General features: G+C 48.4%; 1 protein-coding gene across 4 annotated transcripts in view; it reads left to right on the top strand.

The window, feature by feature from the left end:
• ZNF341 (zinc finger protein 341) overlaps positions 1 to 11,040 on the top strand; it is a 49,938-nt gene extending 38,898 nt beyond the window's left edge. For all 4 annotated transcript variants that reach the window (XM_044263224.1, XM_044263223.1, XM_044263226.1 and 1 more), the window contains 5 exons: positions 302 to 398; positions 2,061 to 2,193; positions 6,277 to 6,388; positions 6,651 to 6,721; positions 8,504 to 11,040. In XM_044263224.1, the coding sequence (XP_044119159.1) occupies positions 302 to 398; positions 2,061 to 2,193; positions 6,277 to 6,388; positions 6,651 to 6,721; positions 8,504 to 9,033 (943 nt within the window). In that variant the 3' untranslated portion in view covers positions 9,034 to 11,040. The remainder of the gene's footprint in view (positions 1 to 301; positions 399 to 2,060; positions 2,194 to 6,276; positions 6,389 to 6,650; positions 6,722 to 8,503) is intronic.
• Positions 11,041 to 18,131: the final 7,091 nt, after the last annotated feature.

Genomic DNA, 18,131 nt, shown 5'->3' with positions numbered 1-18,131 from the left:
CACTGAGCAGGGATCCTGACATGGGGCTCTATCCCAGGACCCTGGAATCATGACCTGAGCCAAAAGCAGAGGCTTAACTGACTGAGCCACTCAGGTGCCCTGAGAACATGCGACTTTTGATCTCAGGGTCATGAGTTCAAGCCCTTTGACTTTCCTTTTTTTTTTTTTTTAAAGGAAAAGAATGAATTAAGTGTAGAATTTTGCCTTCCACTGTTGCCCTGCGGGGAGGAGAATGGCTGATACTGGGCCAGTCTGGCCTCCTCACACTGCTGTATCACCTCTCCTGCTCCTTCCCATGTAGGTGTGTCAAATGTGTCAACAAATACTCAACCCCCGAGGCCCTGGAACACCATCTGCAGACCGCCACTCACAACTTCCCCTGCCCTCACTGCCAGAAGGTGGGTACCACGCCCTTTCCCCCTAGGGCCATGATTTGGGGTGAGATGTGGTAGAGCAAATACCTTCCACTCTCCTGGGCTCATCTCCCTAGGTTACACTTCACCTGTGAAGAGGAAGAGCCCTGCATGGCCCAGATGAGCCACTGGATAGCACATGTGTCCACCCTGCTGCCGCTGGGCCAGGCTCGGCCAGGCTGTGCTGATGTGGGGTGAGGCCTCTCCTGGGCCCAGGCCCAGCCTCGGCACAGCGGCCTCCAGTTTCCTGACCTATTACTATCCTTCTTGCTCTGGGTTCTTTCCAGTGAATCTGAAAGCCATCGCTAAAGCCTGATGTTCTCATTTCTAATTGTCTTGGAAACATCATCATTTTTGTGAGGTTTATTTGTTTGAATCAGGTCCACACACTCCAGGCATTCTCTTCATCAACAGGTGCTCCCCACCAGTGCTCCTTTTTTTTTTTTTTCTTTTCTTTTTAATTTATTTGTTGAAGAAACTGGGCCATTGGTCCTGTGCAGTTTCCTGAAGTCTGGATTCCGCTGATTGCATCCGCCTGGCGCTTTAACTGGTTTCCCTAGTCTACTCATTTTCTCACAGCCTTACACGGCAGATTTTCCAGGACAGCCCTAGTAGCATGTCAGCCACATGCTAATTATGTGGATGTTTCTAATTATGCAGATAGCCTAATTTGGGGCTTTGGAATATGTGTTCCAAAGAAAAGCTATCATGGATTGAACAAGAACCATGTGCCAGATACTGTTCAGAGCATTTGATCTGCATTGAGTCATTTAACTCTAGGACGCATACCACTACTCTTCCCATTTTGCAGATGGGGAAACCAAGGTACAGCAAGCTCTCCCAGCTAGGACATGGGGGGGCTACTAGGTAGTTGGGTCTGTAACCCTGACTACTTCTCTGTAACAAATGAATGGAAAAAATGAACGAATGCCTTTCCTAAGGCCGGAGAGGAAGGAGATTTTGGTTTCTCTGTTTCCTGCTCTTCGTTACCTTTTCATTCAGTTTCTTCAGTTATGTAATCATTTTGTCATTCATTCTTTTGCATGTGTCTCATTTGACCCAGGCTCTGTGGCAATGAATGAAAGCTCCTCTTGCCTCGTAGGGATCTCATTTAAGCCACAGGTTATGATTCAAGGGGTCAGATGGCAACTTTAAAAACATAGATGCACAGGGGTACCCGCTGGCTCAGGTGGTAGAGCTTGTGACTCTTGATCTCGGGGTTGTGAGTTCAAGTCCCACGTTGGGGGTAGAGTTTACTTTAAGTAACAAACAAAGAAACAAACAAACAAATAAATAAAATGTATATGAACATTCAAGGGTTGAGTTTGTACGGCCCTCTGTGGCACTTCAGAGAGGGCTTCACAGAAGCAGTGACACCTGGGCTGCGTCTTGATGGCAAGTGGAAATTTGTCAGGCTAAGAGAGAAGGGCCTCCTGGGTAGGAAAAGCAGGCTGGCAGGAGCTCAGAGCAGGCGTTATGGGGGAGTTACCGTGGCGTTATCGTGGGAGCTGTGAGGTTCTAAGGCTAAGCCTGGGCCCTGATCCTTGACCCCAGTGGGCAGAAAGGAAATTGTTTCCATAAGTGTGGGAAATGAGGGTGGTGAGGGCTACTGAGTCAGACCTAAGGCCAGCTCCTCTCTTCTGCCAGGTGTTTCCTTGTGAGCGCTACCTGCGGCGCCACCTGCCCACCCACGGCAGTGGCGGCAGGTTCAAGTGCCAGGTGTGCAAGAAGTTCTTCCGGCGGGAGCACTACCTCAAACTGCATGCTCACATCCACTCAGGTGCGTGCCCTGTGTCCCCCACCCCCAACTCCTGCCCAGCCCCCTGCCCGCTCCCCCAACTTCGTCTCTTTTCCCCTTCCCCTCCCCCTCTGCCCCTTATCCCATCTTTCTCCAGCCCTCTTCTCCCTCCCCCTCCAGTTCCTTCCCCACTCTTTCCTCATCTCCTTTCTGGCCACCTACCAAGCTGCCCTCTCAAGTGAACAAGGAATTCCCACCAATACTAGAGTGGAGATGTACCTCTGGAGGTTGGTGGGGCGACACTTGGCTCTAACCAGACAGCTCACTCAGACCATTCTGAGCCCCTTGGGGTGGAGGTGCTGTTCTTTTTTTTTTTTTTTTTAAGATTTTATTTATTTATTTGACACAGAGAGAGAGATCACAAGTAGGCAGAGAGGCAGGCAGAGAGAGAGGAGGAAGCAGGCTCCCTGCCGAGCAGAGAGCTCGATGCGGGGCTCGATCCCAGGACTCTGGGATCACGACCTGAGCCGAAGGCAGAGGCTTTAACCCACTGAGCCACCCAGGCGCCCCTGGAGGTGCTGTTCTCCCTGCAAAATTCCCACCCACACCTGGGCAGAACCCCCATCCTTGGTTCCCCAGTTGAGATACATTGACATTTTATTCTCTTTTATTTATTTATTTATTTTTTAAAAATATTTTTAAAAATCTATTTAACAGACAGAGATCACAAGTAGGCAGAGACACAGGCAGAGAGAAGAGGAAGCAGGCTCCCCACTGAGCAGAGAGCCCGATGCGGTGCTCGATCCCAGGACCCTGAGATCATGACCTGAGCCGAAGACAAAGGCCTAAACCACTGAGGCACCCAGGCGCCCCAGTAATACTCTTTTAAAGATTAAAAGAGAATAAAATGGGGGCGCCTGGGTAGCTCAGTGGGTTAAGCCTCTGCCTTTGGCTCAGGTCATGATCTCAGGGTCCTGGGATCGAGCCCTGCATCGGGCTCTCTCCTCAGCAGGAAGCCACCTCCTCTCTCTCTGCCTGCCTCTCTGCCTGCTTGTGAGTTCTGTCTGTCAAATAAATAAATAAAAATCTTCAAAAAAATAAAATTAAAAAAAAAGAGTATTACTTAAGGGGCTTAAGCATCTGCTTTCAGCTTAGGTCATGATCTCAGGGTCCTGGGATCAAGCCCCACATCAGGCTCCCTGCTCAGCAGGGAGTCTGCCTCTTCTTCTCCCTCTGCCTCTGTGCACTTGCTCTCTCAAATAAATAAATAAAATCTTTAAAAAAAAGATTATTACTTAAAAATTTTTTTTCATTTAAAAGGATCTAAAAGTTGCAAAAACCTGAAGAGAAAATCCTTGACATTACAAAAGCAAATATGAAAAAATATATATATATATGAGAAAAAATAACCCCATCCTCTCACCTCAATGGATAATCCAAATATTTAAAAAAATTTTTTACTATGACCTATGGCAAAAAATATATTTTATACTACAGCCCAGGAAACACATTTATGTGCAGAGCATATACTGAAACATAAATTTCGTAAAACAATATTTTCTATTCTGTTTAATTTTAGTTGTTAAAATAACCACCAGCAGGTTGTAACTTGCAGTTTGAAAAGTATCCCCAAGGGCGCCTGGGTGGCTCAGTGGGTTAAGCCACTGCCTTCGGCTCAGGTCATGATCTCAGGGTCCTGGGATCGAGTCCCGCATCGGGCTCCCTGCTCAGCTGGGAGCCTGCTTCCTCCTCTCTCTCTCTGCCTGCCTCTCTGCCTATTTGTGATCTCTCTCTGTCAAATAAATAAATAAATAAATATTTAAAAAAAAAAGAAAAGAAAAGTATCCCCAATTCCACTCCCTGCAGATGACTGAGTCTGACTCTTAGTCTGAGTCCTTCTGGTTTACTTTTGTATCTGTACCACACGCTTGCTTACTTTTACATAATGGAGTGAATATTATAACTCTGTTATGTACCCTTTTTCTTCACTCATCAGTATACATTGGAGATGCTTCTAGCAGTACCTTCTTTTTCTCAGCTGCATAGAATTCCTCCGTATTACTTTTTTTTTTTTTTTAGAGTTTTATTTGACAGAGAGAGATCACAAGTAGGCAGAGAGGCAGGCAGAGAGGCAGGCAGAGATAGAGGAGGAAGCAGGCTCCCAGCTGAGCAGAGAGCCCAATGCGGGGCTCGATCCCAGGACCCTGGGATCATGACCTGAGCCGAAGGCAGAGGCTTAACCCACTGAGCCACCCAGGCGCTCTTTATTTACTATTTTTTATTTAACCAGTTCCTGGGGTTGGATACTTGGATTATTTTTAGCTGTTAGTTTGTATGCAAAATGCTGTGTGTGTCCCCCTGGGCACGCTTTTGGGAGTATGTCTGTAGTTGTGTATTCTGTGCAGTGGAAATGCTAGGTTCCAGTGTATATGCAGTATCGTACTGAGTTTCTGTTTGGGATGATGCCAAAGTTCTGGGGATGGATGTGCTGGTGATTGCACAACCATGCTAGTGTATCTAATACCACTGAAATGGACCCTTAAAGATGGCAAAAATGGTAAATTTTATGTATATTTTACCATAATAAAAGAAGAAAAAAGTACATGCTTGGGAATTTTGATAGATATTACCAAATTACTCTCTTCAGAGTTTTAAAAATTATTATTCAAAAGTAATACATGCCTTATTTAAAAAATAGAAGCAGCATAGAAGTATATAAGGTAAAACTTTAGGTTGCCTCTTTGAATCCTAATTGTTACTGACGTTTTGGTGTGTACCTGCCCTCAGCTCTCTCCCTGCATCTTCTGTGTATGTACAACCACCTGTGGCTAGGGCTGTTTTGGAATATGAGGGTTTTATCTTTTCTAACAAAAGAGGGATTGTTGTAAGCTGTTCTACAGTTTTCTTTCCTCACTAGCAGTATGACCAGGAGCCTCTTTCCAGATCAGGAAACACAACTGGACACTAATCTGGACACATGACTGCAGAGCATTCCATCGTTAGGGCCAGAATTTCCTTAATCACTGGGTTGGCATTTTTCAAAAGGACTTTATTCATTCCAGGGGGAGAACAGGGAGGAAATAATGGCAGGAAATCAAAACAGCCCAGTGGCAGCCCTTTTCCACAGGACAGGTTTGTCAGGCTAAGAGAGAAGGGCCTCCTGGGTAGGAGGGAGGGACCCCTCAGCTCTCATCTGACAGAGGGACCCCTGACCCCTGTCAGGTGAGAGCTGCTCTCCTCCCCCTCCTGGTCCCCACCAGGCTCTGCTGCAGCCTATGCGGGGCGACTCAGGCAGACTCTGCATCACACTGCTGGGCGGGCTTCTTAGCTCACTAGGTACAGACCATCACCTTCAGTTTTCTCACCTAGTACTTCCTTCATAGTTTGTGGCAATGATTCCATTAGATAAGGTATAATTCTCTCCCCTGTGGTGGACCCCATTTCGGTAGATGCCACAACCATTCATTCACCCATCACTCGGGCCCACGTTAGATTCTTGACTCCCTTCCCTTCAGTCACCCCACAGTCAGTCCACTGGCAAAGGCTGCCGATTCTGCTTTCCTAACATGGTCTGTTCTTGGCTACTTCCCATCCCCGCCCCCCCCAGTCTGTCCTCTGCAGCTAGAGGGAGCCCGTGACACTCTAAAGTCAGATCTGTCCCTGCTCCACTCAGCCCTCTGGAGGCTTCTCATCTTACTCAGAGTAAAAACCTAGGCCTTGCAGGCCCTTCCTGTTGGGCCTGGCTGTCTCGCTGACCTCCCCTTCTGCCTCATTCTCCCTTCCCCGCTCTGTTCCAGCCACACTGGCCTCCCCACTGCTCTTCAGACATACCACACACTCCCGCCTTTCCTTCTTCCTGGGACCCTGACTCCAGTTTCCATCATGGCTCGTTCCCCTACCCCCTCAGGTCTCCCCTCTTGCCTCATCAGAAAGGCCTTTCCCGACTGCCCTATCTGCAATAGCCCCCTCTTCTCCTTTGAGAAACAAAATCACGAGGAATGGGAGAGGCTGTTCTCTCCCAGGCCACTTCCGTAGAGGGGCTGCTGTCCTCTAGTGTACCCCATATTCAGACTCCATCTCATGGGACTCGCAGTCCCCACCCCCCAGCTGTGTCTCTTCCTACAGGTGAGAAGCCCTACAAATGCTCAGTGTGCGAGTCCGCGTTCAACCGTAAGGACAAACTGAAGAGACACATGTTGATCCATGAGCCATTCAAGAAATACAAATGCCCCTTCTCGTGAGTAGAGCCTGGCGTGAGTGGGAGGGGCCCATTTACCCGGCAGTGGGACAGAGAATTGTCAGGCCCAAGGTCCTGAAGGGCCTCTCTCCTTTTATCCTGTCGTGGGCCTTGCTACCTGACCTGCCTCACTCCCCACCCTGCTTCCTTGCCTGACCTTTGGGGTAGACGGGGAGTCCCTCATGCCCAGGGCTAGCACAGAGACCAGCAAGAGAGTCCCAAGTCTGGTGAGCTCCCCCTGACCAGTGGTTTTGGGCTCTAGGACACACACGGGCTGCAATAAAGAGTTTAACCGGCCAGACAAGCTGAAGGCGCATATCCTCTCCCACTCCGGTAAGTGACCGTTGGACCTACCAGGAGGGTCTGAACCGCTGGGGCGGGCCTCCTAGAAAGAACAGGTGCATCCCATGAAGCTTATTATGTCTGCCTGGTATATTCCAGCCAACAGGCTTTTGCCCTCCTCGGGGTCCTATGGAGGTAAGTTGGACACAGTTCCCCAGGCTGAGGGGGAAGCTTGCCTGAGAGGAGATAGCTGTAAATCAGAGAGGTGCCCAGTGTGATAGAGATGTGGATCGGACGTGGAGGGAAATCCGATTCCAGCAGGGTCCAGGACATAGCCAGGCAGTTTCCTTGGTACCCTCAGCAGAGCAGGGCAGCTGGTGCATGGAGCAGAGCTCTCCAACCCACTCTTCAGCTTTCCAGGGGCTCTATGGCATTTCCTGGGGTGCTGCTGTGTCCCCAGAGCAGCTCAGCTGGCTTTCCACATACCATTGGGTCTGGAACATGGTTTCTTGGCACTCTTGTTATTTCCCAGTAGCTGATGCTTTGTCCCAGGGGCCTCCCTGTGCATTGTGGGATGTTTCCCAGTACCTCTGGCCTCTACCCTCTGGATGTCAGTGGCGTCTTCCCTGCAGCTAGGACAACCACAGATGTCTCCAGAGGACAAGCCAAAGTCTCTGAGGGGTAAAATTGCCCCTGGTTAAAAATCAGAGGTTTACAGAAAGGATTTAGTGGCTAAGGGAAGTTTGAAAACTGGGAGAGTAGAGAGTTAAGGACTGAAGACAGAGGACCTGAGCCTGATTCTTAGTACGACCACTATCCTGCTGCGTTGACTCTCTCTGAGTCACTGCCCCTCTCTGAGCCTTCGTCCCAGGGAGGGTGAGGGGAGTATGGCTCAGGCCGAGTGTGGGCTGGAGTTGACTTCATGGTAGACGTGGAGGCACCAGTGATTCACTCAGTGAGTGACTACTGAGAACCTATCACATGTCAGACTCGGGGTGATGGGGCAGAATCAGATGGGTAGAGCCCCCCCGCCTCCCTGGGGAAGCTTTGCATTTAGTGACAGAGATTGAAAATGAACAAGAAATGAGTAAGTATCTTAGCGCAAAGTATGCAGAGTACAAAGATGGGAATAAACAGAAGGATGGGGCAGAGAAAGAAATGAAGCAGATATCGGGGGGCTTCCGGGAGGAGGTAACATCAGACCTATCCTGAGGGATGAGAAGAGCCAGTGAATAGCTTCCAGAAGGAGGAAGCAAGTGTAAAGCCTTGAGGCAGAGGAGAGACTAGGGGGCTTGTTTAAGACAAGGAAAGGTGATTGGGAGGCATGGAGATCTGAGAGCTGGTAAGGGGAAGGAGGGAGTGGGACTGAGAGAAGAAGGGGCTGGTCCAATGCACAGGGCTTTGTGGAAAACTTGGGGAATCGCTGGAGGGTTCAGGGCACAGAATGTCAGGATCCTTTGTGTAGTTCATGAAGCCATCTCTAGTTGCCCTACAGGGATGGTCTGAGGGGACGAGGGTGAGGCAGACAGACCAGAGAGGAGAGAGATAATGGTGACCTGGCTAAGTTAGCCAAGATTTCTGGCAGAGCCTGCTGTTCTAGGCAGAGAGGATAGAGCAAGTGTAAAGGCCCAGAGGCAGGCGCCATCTTGGTGGCCTGAGGACAGCAGGTGTGGCTGGTTGGGAAAAGGTGGGAGATGAGACTGGCAGGAGCAGAGCCCAGATCGGACACGTGCTCCAAAGGCAAGCCGGGAGACTGGGTTTTATCCCTAGTGCAGAGGCGCGGTTGCAGACTAAGGGGTCAGGGTGCCTCTCACGGATTTCCCCTCGCTCCAGGCATGAAGCTCCACAAGTGTGCCCTGTGCAGCAAGTCCTTCAGCCGCCGCGCCCACCTCGCGGAGCACCAGCGTGCCCACACCGGCAACTACAAGTTCCGCTGCGCCGGCTGTGCCAAGGGCTTTTCCCGACACAAATACCTCAAAGATCACCGCTGCCGCCTTGGCCCCCAGAAGGATAAGGACCTGCAAGCCCGGCGGCCCTCCCGGAGGAGGGCAGCACCCCGCAGTGGCAGCAGTGGTGGGCGTAAGGTGGTAACCCCCCTGCCCGACCCGCTGGGGCTGGAGGAGCTGAAGGACACCGGGGCTGGGTCAGTGTCCGAGGCTGCCCCAGGCAAGCCGCCCTTCTCGGAGCCAGACGCAGTGCTGTCCATCGTGGTGGGTGGCCCAGTGGGGGGTGAACCGGAGCTGGTAGTGCCTGGGCATGCAGAGAGCCTGGGCTCCAACCTGGCGCTGGCAGAGCTGCAGGCCGGGGCCGAGGGCCCATGTGCCATGCTAGCTGTGCCTGTCTACATCCAGGCCTCAGAGTGACGGACCCGTGGTGTTTGCTCCCAGAGCCCGGCCTGATGCTCCCCTGTGGGTCTAGGCCTCAGGGGCCGACGAGAGATCCTTCCCCATGGAAGTGAGCCATTGGCCAAAATCCTTCTGGAGTGTCATTTATGAACCCTCGCCTGTGGCTAGCCTGCTGTGGCTCCTATTCTGCTGGCTAGGCCTGTAGCATTCTGGAATGTGAGGCAGGGCTGCCTACCGCTTCCAGGTAGGGGCACTGGAGGTAAGAGAGCTGGCCAAGCCAGCAGCCCAGGGTCTGGCTGGTCCAGCCTGGTGTCAGCTCACCTAAGAGAGAAGCTAGAGTGGTCCCGCCCACCCCTCCTCGGGGCTGTCTCAGTGTGGCCTCTGGTCAAGCTGGACCTCCTCTTCTGGAGGCCTGAAATGGGTAGAGCCCTTATCTGCTGTACCTTTTCGTTTACGGTTCCACAGGGTATCCGCAGATGACTTTGTGACATAGGCATTTAGGCAGCACTGAGTGTCACAGTTAGAGTACAGCTATCAGCCAGATTTGGCCTTAAATCTAAGTGCTGCTATTCACTTGCTGTGTGACCTTAGGTATGTCACTTGCCGTCTCTGAGCCCTGTGTGTCTCTTCTGTACAATGGGGCTTATGACATTTCGACCTCATAGGGCTGTCATGGGGACCCAATATGATGATATGTGCAAAGGACTTGGCATAGTGCTTGGCACTTGGAAAGTGCTCAAATGTTTTTATCAAAAAGTGTCCAACGGCTTTGGCTCGAGCCTTGGCAGTTTCTTTCTTTGCCCCTAGGTGGCAGCACTCCCTCCTCCAAAGTGTGTGGGGACTGAGAGGGCCCATGGCCCCTTGCCCACAGCTGCGCTGCCCCGTTAGCCATGAGAGGTTCGGTGCTCCCACATTTTCAGAACATGGCCATGGAAGGGGTTTATACTCACTTTGGAAAAATGCAGGATCCTGGGCCTTGCCCCAAACCCTTCAACATCAGAAACTCTGATCAGAGCCAGAGGTCCATCGCAAGCAGGCCTCTAAAATCAGTAGTTGCCCCCACTGCCAGCACTCTGTCCCCACTCCCCAGCTAGTCCAGAGGAGAAGCAAGCCAGGCTTATTGGGAGGCAGGGAAGAGAAAAGGGACCTTGACCAGGGTCTCCTCATTTCTATTCACAGCCACACTGCCTCAGTGATAGGAGAGGAAACCGAGGCCCAAGAAGAGACAGGGCAGGACGCAGCAGAGCTGTTGGACTCAGTTTGATGAGTTTCCTTGAAGGCTGGTACGTCCCTCAGATATCTGTGCTGAGGCTCTGGGCTGTAGCTCAGAGCAAGCCCAGCTTCCCCTCAGGAAGGGTAAGATGCAAGATGAAGGACCAATGAGGAAGTGGTATACAGCTGAGGTAGTGAGAGCTTGAAGTGCACCCAGCCCTCAAGGCCAGAGCTGGGCTGGTGAGGACAGAAGGTCTCTTTAGGGGAGGGCACGTTTGAGCTGGTCCTTGACACAGGGTGTTTTGATGGATGGATAAATAGGAAAAGGCATGCCAGGAAGAGAAAGTCATGAGCAAAGCCTTCAAAGTAGGATGATTCTGGTGAATGGATCAGGATGACCAGAGATTTGGGGGTAGTGGTTAGATCATAATAATTTCTTATATATTTTGAGCTTCCACATGATGGACACTGCACATACCACCTCAGCCCCAGCAGGTGAGGATTGTTAATTTCCTTATTTTACAGATGAGGAAACAAAGGCACAGAGAGGCAGAGCTCCTTGCCCAAGCTCACACAGCTAGTAAGTCGCAGAGAAGGGATTCAGGCTGGGGTGGCCTGCCTCTGTGTGCCATTAGCCACTTTGCTATATTGAAATATAAGTTGGTGTTGAATCAAATGTCGTTGGATGTTGGGTTGAGGAACTTAGACTGTTCTCTCCAAAATGGAGGAGTCATTAAATGTTTTAAAAAATTGTGACATTAAAGAAAATGTTAAGAACCATGTCTCCATCCCAATAAAACTACTTAAGTTATATTTCTGTCTTTTCCTGTCAGTGTACACACGCATGTACATTTCTCAATAATCATGAGGACTCGTGTTTACTAGGCACTTGTGCCATGCCTGTCATGTCCTAAGCACTTGGAGGTAGGTGCTACTTTTAATTCCATCTTAAACCTGAGATGAGGCAAAAGGTACAGTGAGGTTAAGCACCCCCAAATCACATAGCAGTATGTGGCAGACTCCGGCCACAGAACAAGTGACATATCAAGGCCTAATATTTGATAGATATATAATTGGACTGCAGGGAAGGAGACTGGAACCATATTGGGGTTCTTGTAACTACATCCCTCCTAGGTTGACAGATGGGGAGACTGAGGCCCAGGAAGGGGAAAACCCTTGGTCGAGGGTCACTCAAAATTGGCAACAGAGCTGCTCCAGGATTCCAGAGCACCCCGTAGGTCCCCCAAGTTGCTGGAGAGGGTAAAGTGTAAAGAGAGGCTGTCCTGAGCATCCAGGGTCCCACAGATTTTGACATCGAGCAGAGCTAGGTTTGAATCCTGGCTCTGTCCCTTCCCAGGTATGTGGCTGTGGCAAGTCACTTCACCTCTCTGAACCTCAGTGTCCTCATATGTCAAATTGGTGAGAATAATAGTACCTACCCAATAAGGTTACCACAATTCAGACAGAGAATTCAGGGAAAGCAGAGACCACAAATTGGCAGCCGATGGGTTGAATGCAGCCTACAGACAGACTTCAGCTTTCACAATGAAAAAAAAAAAAAAGAAAAGAAAAAAAAAAAGCCAACATTACTGCAGTGGTGAAAACTGGGATATGTTCCCTCTGTGTCAGGATCAAGGAAAGGGGGGGGCGCCTGGGTGGCTCAGTGGGTTAAAGCCTCTGCCTTCGGTTCAGGTCATGGTCTCAGGGTTCTGGGATGGAACCCCATGTGGGGCTTCCTGCTCAGCAGGGAGCCTGCTTCCCTTCTCTCTCTGCCTGCCTCTCTGCTTACTTGTGATCTCTCTCTCTGTCAAATAAATAAATTTAAAAATCTTTAAAAAAAAAAAAGGAATAAGAAAAAGATGCCTGCTATCATGATTCCCACATTGTGTTGGACGTCTAGCCAAAGTAATAAGGCAAGAAAAAGGAATGGTAAGGATCAGAAAGGATGAAATAATGGCAAAATGCTGAAATAATAGCAAGAGCAATATATAAAAATTTACTAGGTTCAAAAAAAAATTCACTAGGCTCCATAAATCAAAAAAAAAATGCTGGGTTCCTATACTCCAGAAGCAATGAATTCAAGCCCTACAGTGAGCTCCATGCTGGGTGTGGAGCCTCCTTAAGAAGTAAAAAGCCAAGTTCAAAAAAAAAAAAACACAAAAAAAACCCAAACTGGGAGTTTTCGGCGTGCCTGGCTGACTCAATTGGTGGAGCATGCAACTCTTGATCTTCAGCTTGTAAGGTTGAGCCCATATTTGGGGTAGAGATAACTTAAAAACAAAATCTTTTTAAAAATGGGATATTTCATATGAAAATCTGGATTCTGACTTCTGCTGAAAATAAGGATGTCAGGCAAAGGGAGACAGCAATTCGGGGGAACTGACCTAGCCGGCCCCTTTCAATGGGCACACGTGTTCCAGGTGCCATGGTTCCTGTTCTTCTCTAAGGTCTCCCTAACTTTGCAGCTGAATGTCAGTTGCTACTTTCTATACTTGTGTTGATTCATCTTAGAGACATATTTCTAATTTCCCATGTCTTTTGAGAGTAGGAAAAGAAGATGGCCAGAGGGCGTCACATGATTTTTTATGTTGCTCGCCTACTGAACTAACTTTCTCTCTGGACCCGCGTATATGATTTGAGGAACCCTGTAAATAGTGCTTTCTTTTCTCCCTCCCACTGCCTGTCCTCTGCCTCTAAGCTAACCCGCCTCAGTTTCTCTATCAATAAATGTGGGGAGTTGAGTCATAGCTAATTTTACCGCCTATTAAGTGCCGAACTCTGATCTCTGTCTTACTTACATGTCATGGAGTCCTCAAAACACCCTGGGAAGCAAGCTCTCCTATCACATCCAGTTTATAAATAGGGAAACCAAGGCTCAGAGAGGTGTGGCAACCTGCCCAGAAACTCTCAGCCAGAATGTGTGGAGCTGGGCTTCAAATCCAGGACTGACAGACTCCAAAGTTCCTGCCTTGTCTTAGGATCACTAAAGCTCTCACTGGCTCTGATAGGCCAAGGTTTTGGTTTTTGTTGTTATTGTTGTTTTAATCATTTCTCCAAGGCTCCAGCCACTTTTCATCTCCTCAGCCCCACTGCTCTGTCCAAGCTGCCGACCTCTCTTGCATGGATGATTGCAACAACCTTCTCTTTGGTTTCCCTGCTTTCTTTCTCTCTCCTCCACTATCCATTCTCTTGACAGCATCTCAAGGAATCTTTCTAGAGCCCCAATCAGATTATGCCACTTTCCTGTTTGTTTGTTTGTTTGTTTTTAAATATTTTATTTATTTATTTGACAGAGAGAGAGATCACAAGTACACAGAGATGCAGGCAGAGGGGCAGGCAGAGGGGGAGGGAGAAGCAGGCTCCTTGCTGAGCAGGGAGCCTGATGTGGGGCTCGATCCCAGCACTCTGAGATCATGACCTGAGCCAAAGGCAGAGGCTTAACCCACTGAGCCACCCAGGTGACCCCACTTTCCTGTTTACAACCCTCTGGTGTGGGGCTGTCTAGAATGCTCTTCCCCCAGATTTTCCTAATACTGGCCCCCTCCTTTTATTTACCTTTGCCCAAAAGTTATTTCCTCAGGACTTCCCTGGCCAATTTATCTAAAATAATCCCTCCCCACCCTCATCACACTCTAGTCCCTTCCTCTTCATTTTTATTAATCATCATTGACATTATATTAGGCATTTTTATTGTCCATTCTTCTCATTAAAAACAAAAGTTCCACAAGGACAAAGCCTTGTCTGTTTTGTTCACTGATACATCTACAGTGTCTAGAACTGCTCAGGAATTGCCTGATCAATATTTGTTGAATGAACCAACAACAGCACTTCGAGAGAACAAGACCCACTCTCGCCACCTCCTTTTCCCATTCCATGGAGGTCAAGCGTATGTTTCCCTCAGGAAGAATCTGTCCTGTGGGCCCAGAAAGGGCTAACCTGAAGCCCTGTAAAGCTCCATTTTCCTTGCTTTAAGAAGCTGAGAATATCTGGGACAAATGACAGAGGCAATGGCTTGGAAATCTCAGTGGACACAGCAGGTACTGGTGTGGCCCAGGAGAACTGGTCAGACCAGTTTTGTCTCATTGGAGGCTGGAGTGGAGGCGGCAGCTGCCGGTGCTCCCAACCTCCAAGGCAGCCAGCAAATGACACCCATGGATTCTCAGGTCCTGTAGGTCGGTAGTCTGAGCAGATTCCCCCTCAGGGTTGGGTGTGAACCCCTGCTCACCGAGGGCAGCTTGTGTATGGTGGTCAGGCATGGAATCCTGAAGCCAGGGGCTAAGGCCCAACTTCAGGGCCTTGTGCCCTTTGTAGAGTCACAGAGAGTAACAGGAGGCCTAGAGTGGGAAAGGGTTTTGTCCAAAGTCCATCATCACAAGGCTAAATCCAAACCCAGTTTTCCTGCCCCCCAAGTCACTGCTGCCTCAGCCCATTCATTCATCCATTCGACAAATGTTTATCAAGTGCCTACTATGTGCTGGGCATAATTCTAGGCATTGATGATACCTTGTGAACCAGACAAATAATGATCTGTGGAGATCATCTCTGGAAGAACCAGAAGATAAACAACAAATAAGCAAGTTACATAATATGTTAGAAGGTGATGAGTACTGTAGAAAAAAAAAATGGAGGCGAGTAGTGTGAGTGTGTATTGGGGGGGAGGGGTGTGCAGATTGCAGCATGAGATAGGGTGGCCTGAAAAGCCTTACTAAGAAGGAAACATTTGACCCTCTAGGGCACAATGCTTGTTGCATAGCCTACACATGCTCAGATGAGTAGGTACGGAATAGGCAGGCGCTGGAACCCACCAGTGGCTCAAGGGCAGGGGCCCCTCCAGCGCAGTCTCCGCCCACTTCCCACTTGCCTCTCTCAGGTTCTGCTGGGTCACTCCTACCCCTACTGCTTACTTTGCCCTGTTCCCCAAGGAGGTCATACCTGCTCGCAGGCTCATCACACTTCATTTATTTGTGTTTATTTGTGCATATCTCTCTATCCATTCATTTGGATAAAGGCAGTGTAGCATCGGGGCGCCTGGGTGGCTCAGTGGGTTAAGCCGCTGCCTTCGGCTCAGGTCATGATCTCAGGATCCTGGGATCGAGTCCCGCATCGGGCTCTCTGCTCAGCAGGGAGCCTGCTTCCTCCTCTCTCTCTCTCTGCCTGCCTCTCTGCCTACTTGTGATCTCTCTCTGTCAAATAAATTAAAAAAAAAAAATCTTTAAAAAAAAAAAAAAAGGCAGTGTAGCATAGAGGTTCAAAAGGTTGTCCTTATAGTAAGAATCTCAACTTGGCCCTTACAAGCCATGTGACCTGGGGCAAGCTGATCAACTTCTCTGTTTCTACAGTACCTAATGCATAAGATGGGGACAGGAGCACCTGAGTGGTGGTTCAGTTAGTTAAGAGTCAGCCTTTGGCTCAGGTCATGATCCCAGGTCCTGGGATTGAGCCCCATGTCAGGCTCCCTACTTGGCTGGGAGTCTGCTTCTCCTTTGCCCTCTGCCTGCTGCTCCTCCTGCTTGCGCTCTCTCCCTCTCTCTCTCTCTGTCAAATAAGTAAATAAAATCTTAAAAAAAAAAAAAACAATGGGGACAATAATGTGTCCACCTTATGCAGTTGTGTGAGCTAAATGAGATGATAGATGTAAGCGCTCAGGTCAGGGTCTTACTTAGCATAAAGTACTCAGTAAAGATTTTCTGTCAGCCACGTCACTAGTAATGGCATGACTTTGGGCCAGTCATTCATCCTCTCTAAACTTCTGTTTCTGCAGCTGTAATCAGTGTCTACCTCATAGGGCTATAGTCAGGTAAGTCATGAAATATTCTTTGTAAACCATTTGACTCCCAGTGAGGGCCCACAGATGTCAGTGATTGCTCTTCTTCTTATTACTATTATTGTTTATTTATCTTATTTTATTTTTTAAAATTTATTTGTCAGAGAGAGAGAGAGAAAATGAGTGCACAAGCAGGCAGAGTGGAGGCGGCAGCTGCAGATGTGGAGAGAGAAGCAAGCTCCCTCCCTGCTGAGCAAGGAGCCCGATGCGGGACTCGATCCCAGGACCTCGGGATCATGACCTGAGTGGAAGGCAGCGGCTTAACTGACTGAGCCACCCAGGCGTCCCATATTTTCTTTTTAAGATTTTATTTATTTATTTGACACAGAGAGAGAGAGAGAGAGAGAGATCACAAGTAGGCAGAGGGAGAGGAGAAAGCTGACTCCCTGCTGAGCAGAGAGCCCAATGTGGGGCTCGATCCCAGGATCCCATCATGACCTGAGCCGAAGGCAGAGGCTTAACCCACTGAGCCACCCAGGTGCCCCTATTTTCTAAATATTTATTGGATGCATAGTCTGTAGCAAGCCCTTTACCTACATTCTTACTGAATCCTCAGAATGGCTTGGTAAAGAGGATAGTGTCTTTCACAGTTGCCATATAGTTGAATGGCAGAACTTCAGTTCTAATCAGGTTTGTGTGGTGGGCACCAAAATATGTTTTCATTATTTCAACACACTTTCTCTTGGCAATAAAATTCACATAACAAAATTCACCATTTTAACTATTTTAAGGTGTACAATTCAGTGCTTTTTTTTTAAAAGATTTTTATCTATTTATTTGACAGAGATCAAATTTATGTGACAAATTTATGTGACAGAGATCACAACTAGGCAGAGAGGCAGGCAGAGAGAGAGGAGGAAGCAGGTTCTCCACTGAGCAAAGAGCCCAAAGTGGGGCTCGATCCCAGGACCCTGAGACCATGACCTGAGCTGAAGGCAGAGGCTTTAACCCACTGAGCCACCCAGGTGCCCCAATTCAGTGCTTTTTAATTGGGTTGTTTGTCTTTATGTTTTTTGAGTTGCAGTAAGAGGGTTTAAAATATATATATATATATATATATTTTTTTTTAATATATATATATATTTAAATAAATACTCTGAATATTAATCCTTTGTCAGATATAGGGCTTATCATTATTTTCTCCCATTTTATGGGTTGTCTTTTCACTTTCTTTTTCTTCTTTTTAAGATTTTATTTATTTATTTGACAGAGATCACAAGTAGGAAGAGAGGCAGGCAGAGACAGAGGGGGAAGCAGGCTCCCTGCTGAGCAGAGAGCCTGATGCCTTGATCCCAGGACCCTGGGATCATGACCTGAGCCGAAGGCAAAGGCTTGAACCCACTGAGCCCCCCAGGAGCCCCTCTTTTCACTTTTTTTAAAAAAGATTTTATTTACTTGTCAGAGAGAGGGAGAGAGAATGAGCACAGGCAGACAGAATGGCAGGCAGAGACAGAGGGAGAAGCAGGCTCCCTGCCGAGCAAGGAGCCCGATGTGGGACTCGATCCCAGGATGCTGGGATCATGACCTGAGCCGAAGGCAGCTGCTTAACCAACTGAGCCACCCAGGCATCCCTCTTTTCACTTTCTTGATGGTTTACTTTGATGCACAGAAGTTTTTAATTTTGAGGAAGTTTAATATATCTCTATTTTTCTTTTGTTCCTTGTGCTTTTGGTTACATATTTAAAAAACTGTTGCCTAGGGATAACTAGATGGCTCAGTTGGTTAAGCTTCGGCCTTCAGCTCAGGTCATGATCCTGGGATCCTGGGATCAATCCAGCTCCCTGCTCAGTGGGGAATCTGCTTCTCCCTCACCCTCTGCCCCTCTCCCTCCTCATGCACACTGTGCTCTCTCAAAAAATAAAATCTTAAAAGAAGAAAGAAAAAGACACTGTTGCTTAATCAAAGGTCATAAAGATTTATATCTATGTTTCCTTCTAAGTTTTATAGCCTTAGCTCTTACATTTATATTTTATTCTTTTTTAAAATTTTATTTATTTATTCATGAGAGAGAGCAGAAGCAGGGGGAGCAGCAGAGGGAGAGGGAGAAGCAGACTTCCCGCTGAGCAGGGAGCCCAATATG

This window comes from Neovison vison, chromosome 8 (assembly GCF_020171115.1).
Source record: "Neovison vison isolate M4711 chromosome 8, ASM_NN_V1, whole genome shotgun sequence".
Taxonomy (NCBI): domain Eukaryota; kingdom Metazoa; phylum Chordata; class Mammalia; order Carnivora; family Mustelidae; genus Neogale; species Neogale vison.
The sequence above is the reverse complement of the archived record's forward strand: the minus strand, read 5'-3'. Positions and strand labels throughout refer to the sequence as shown.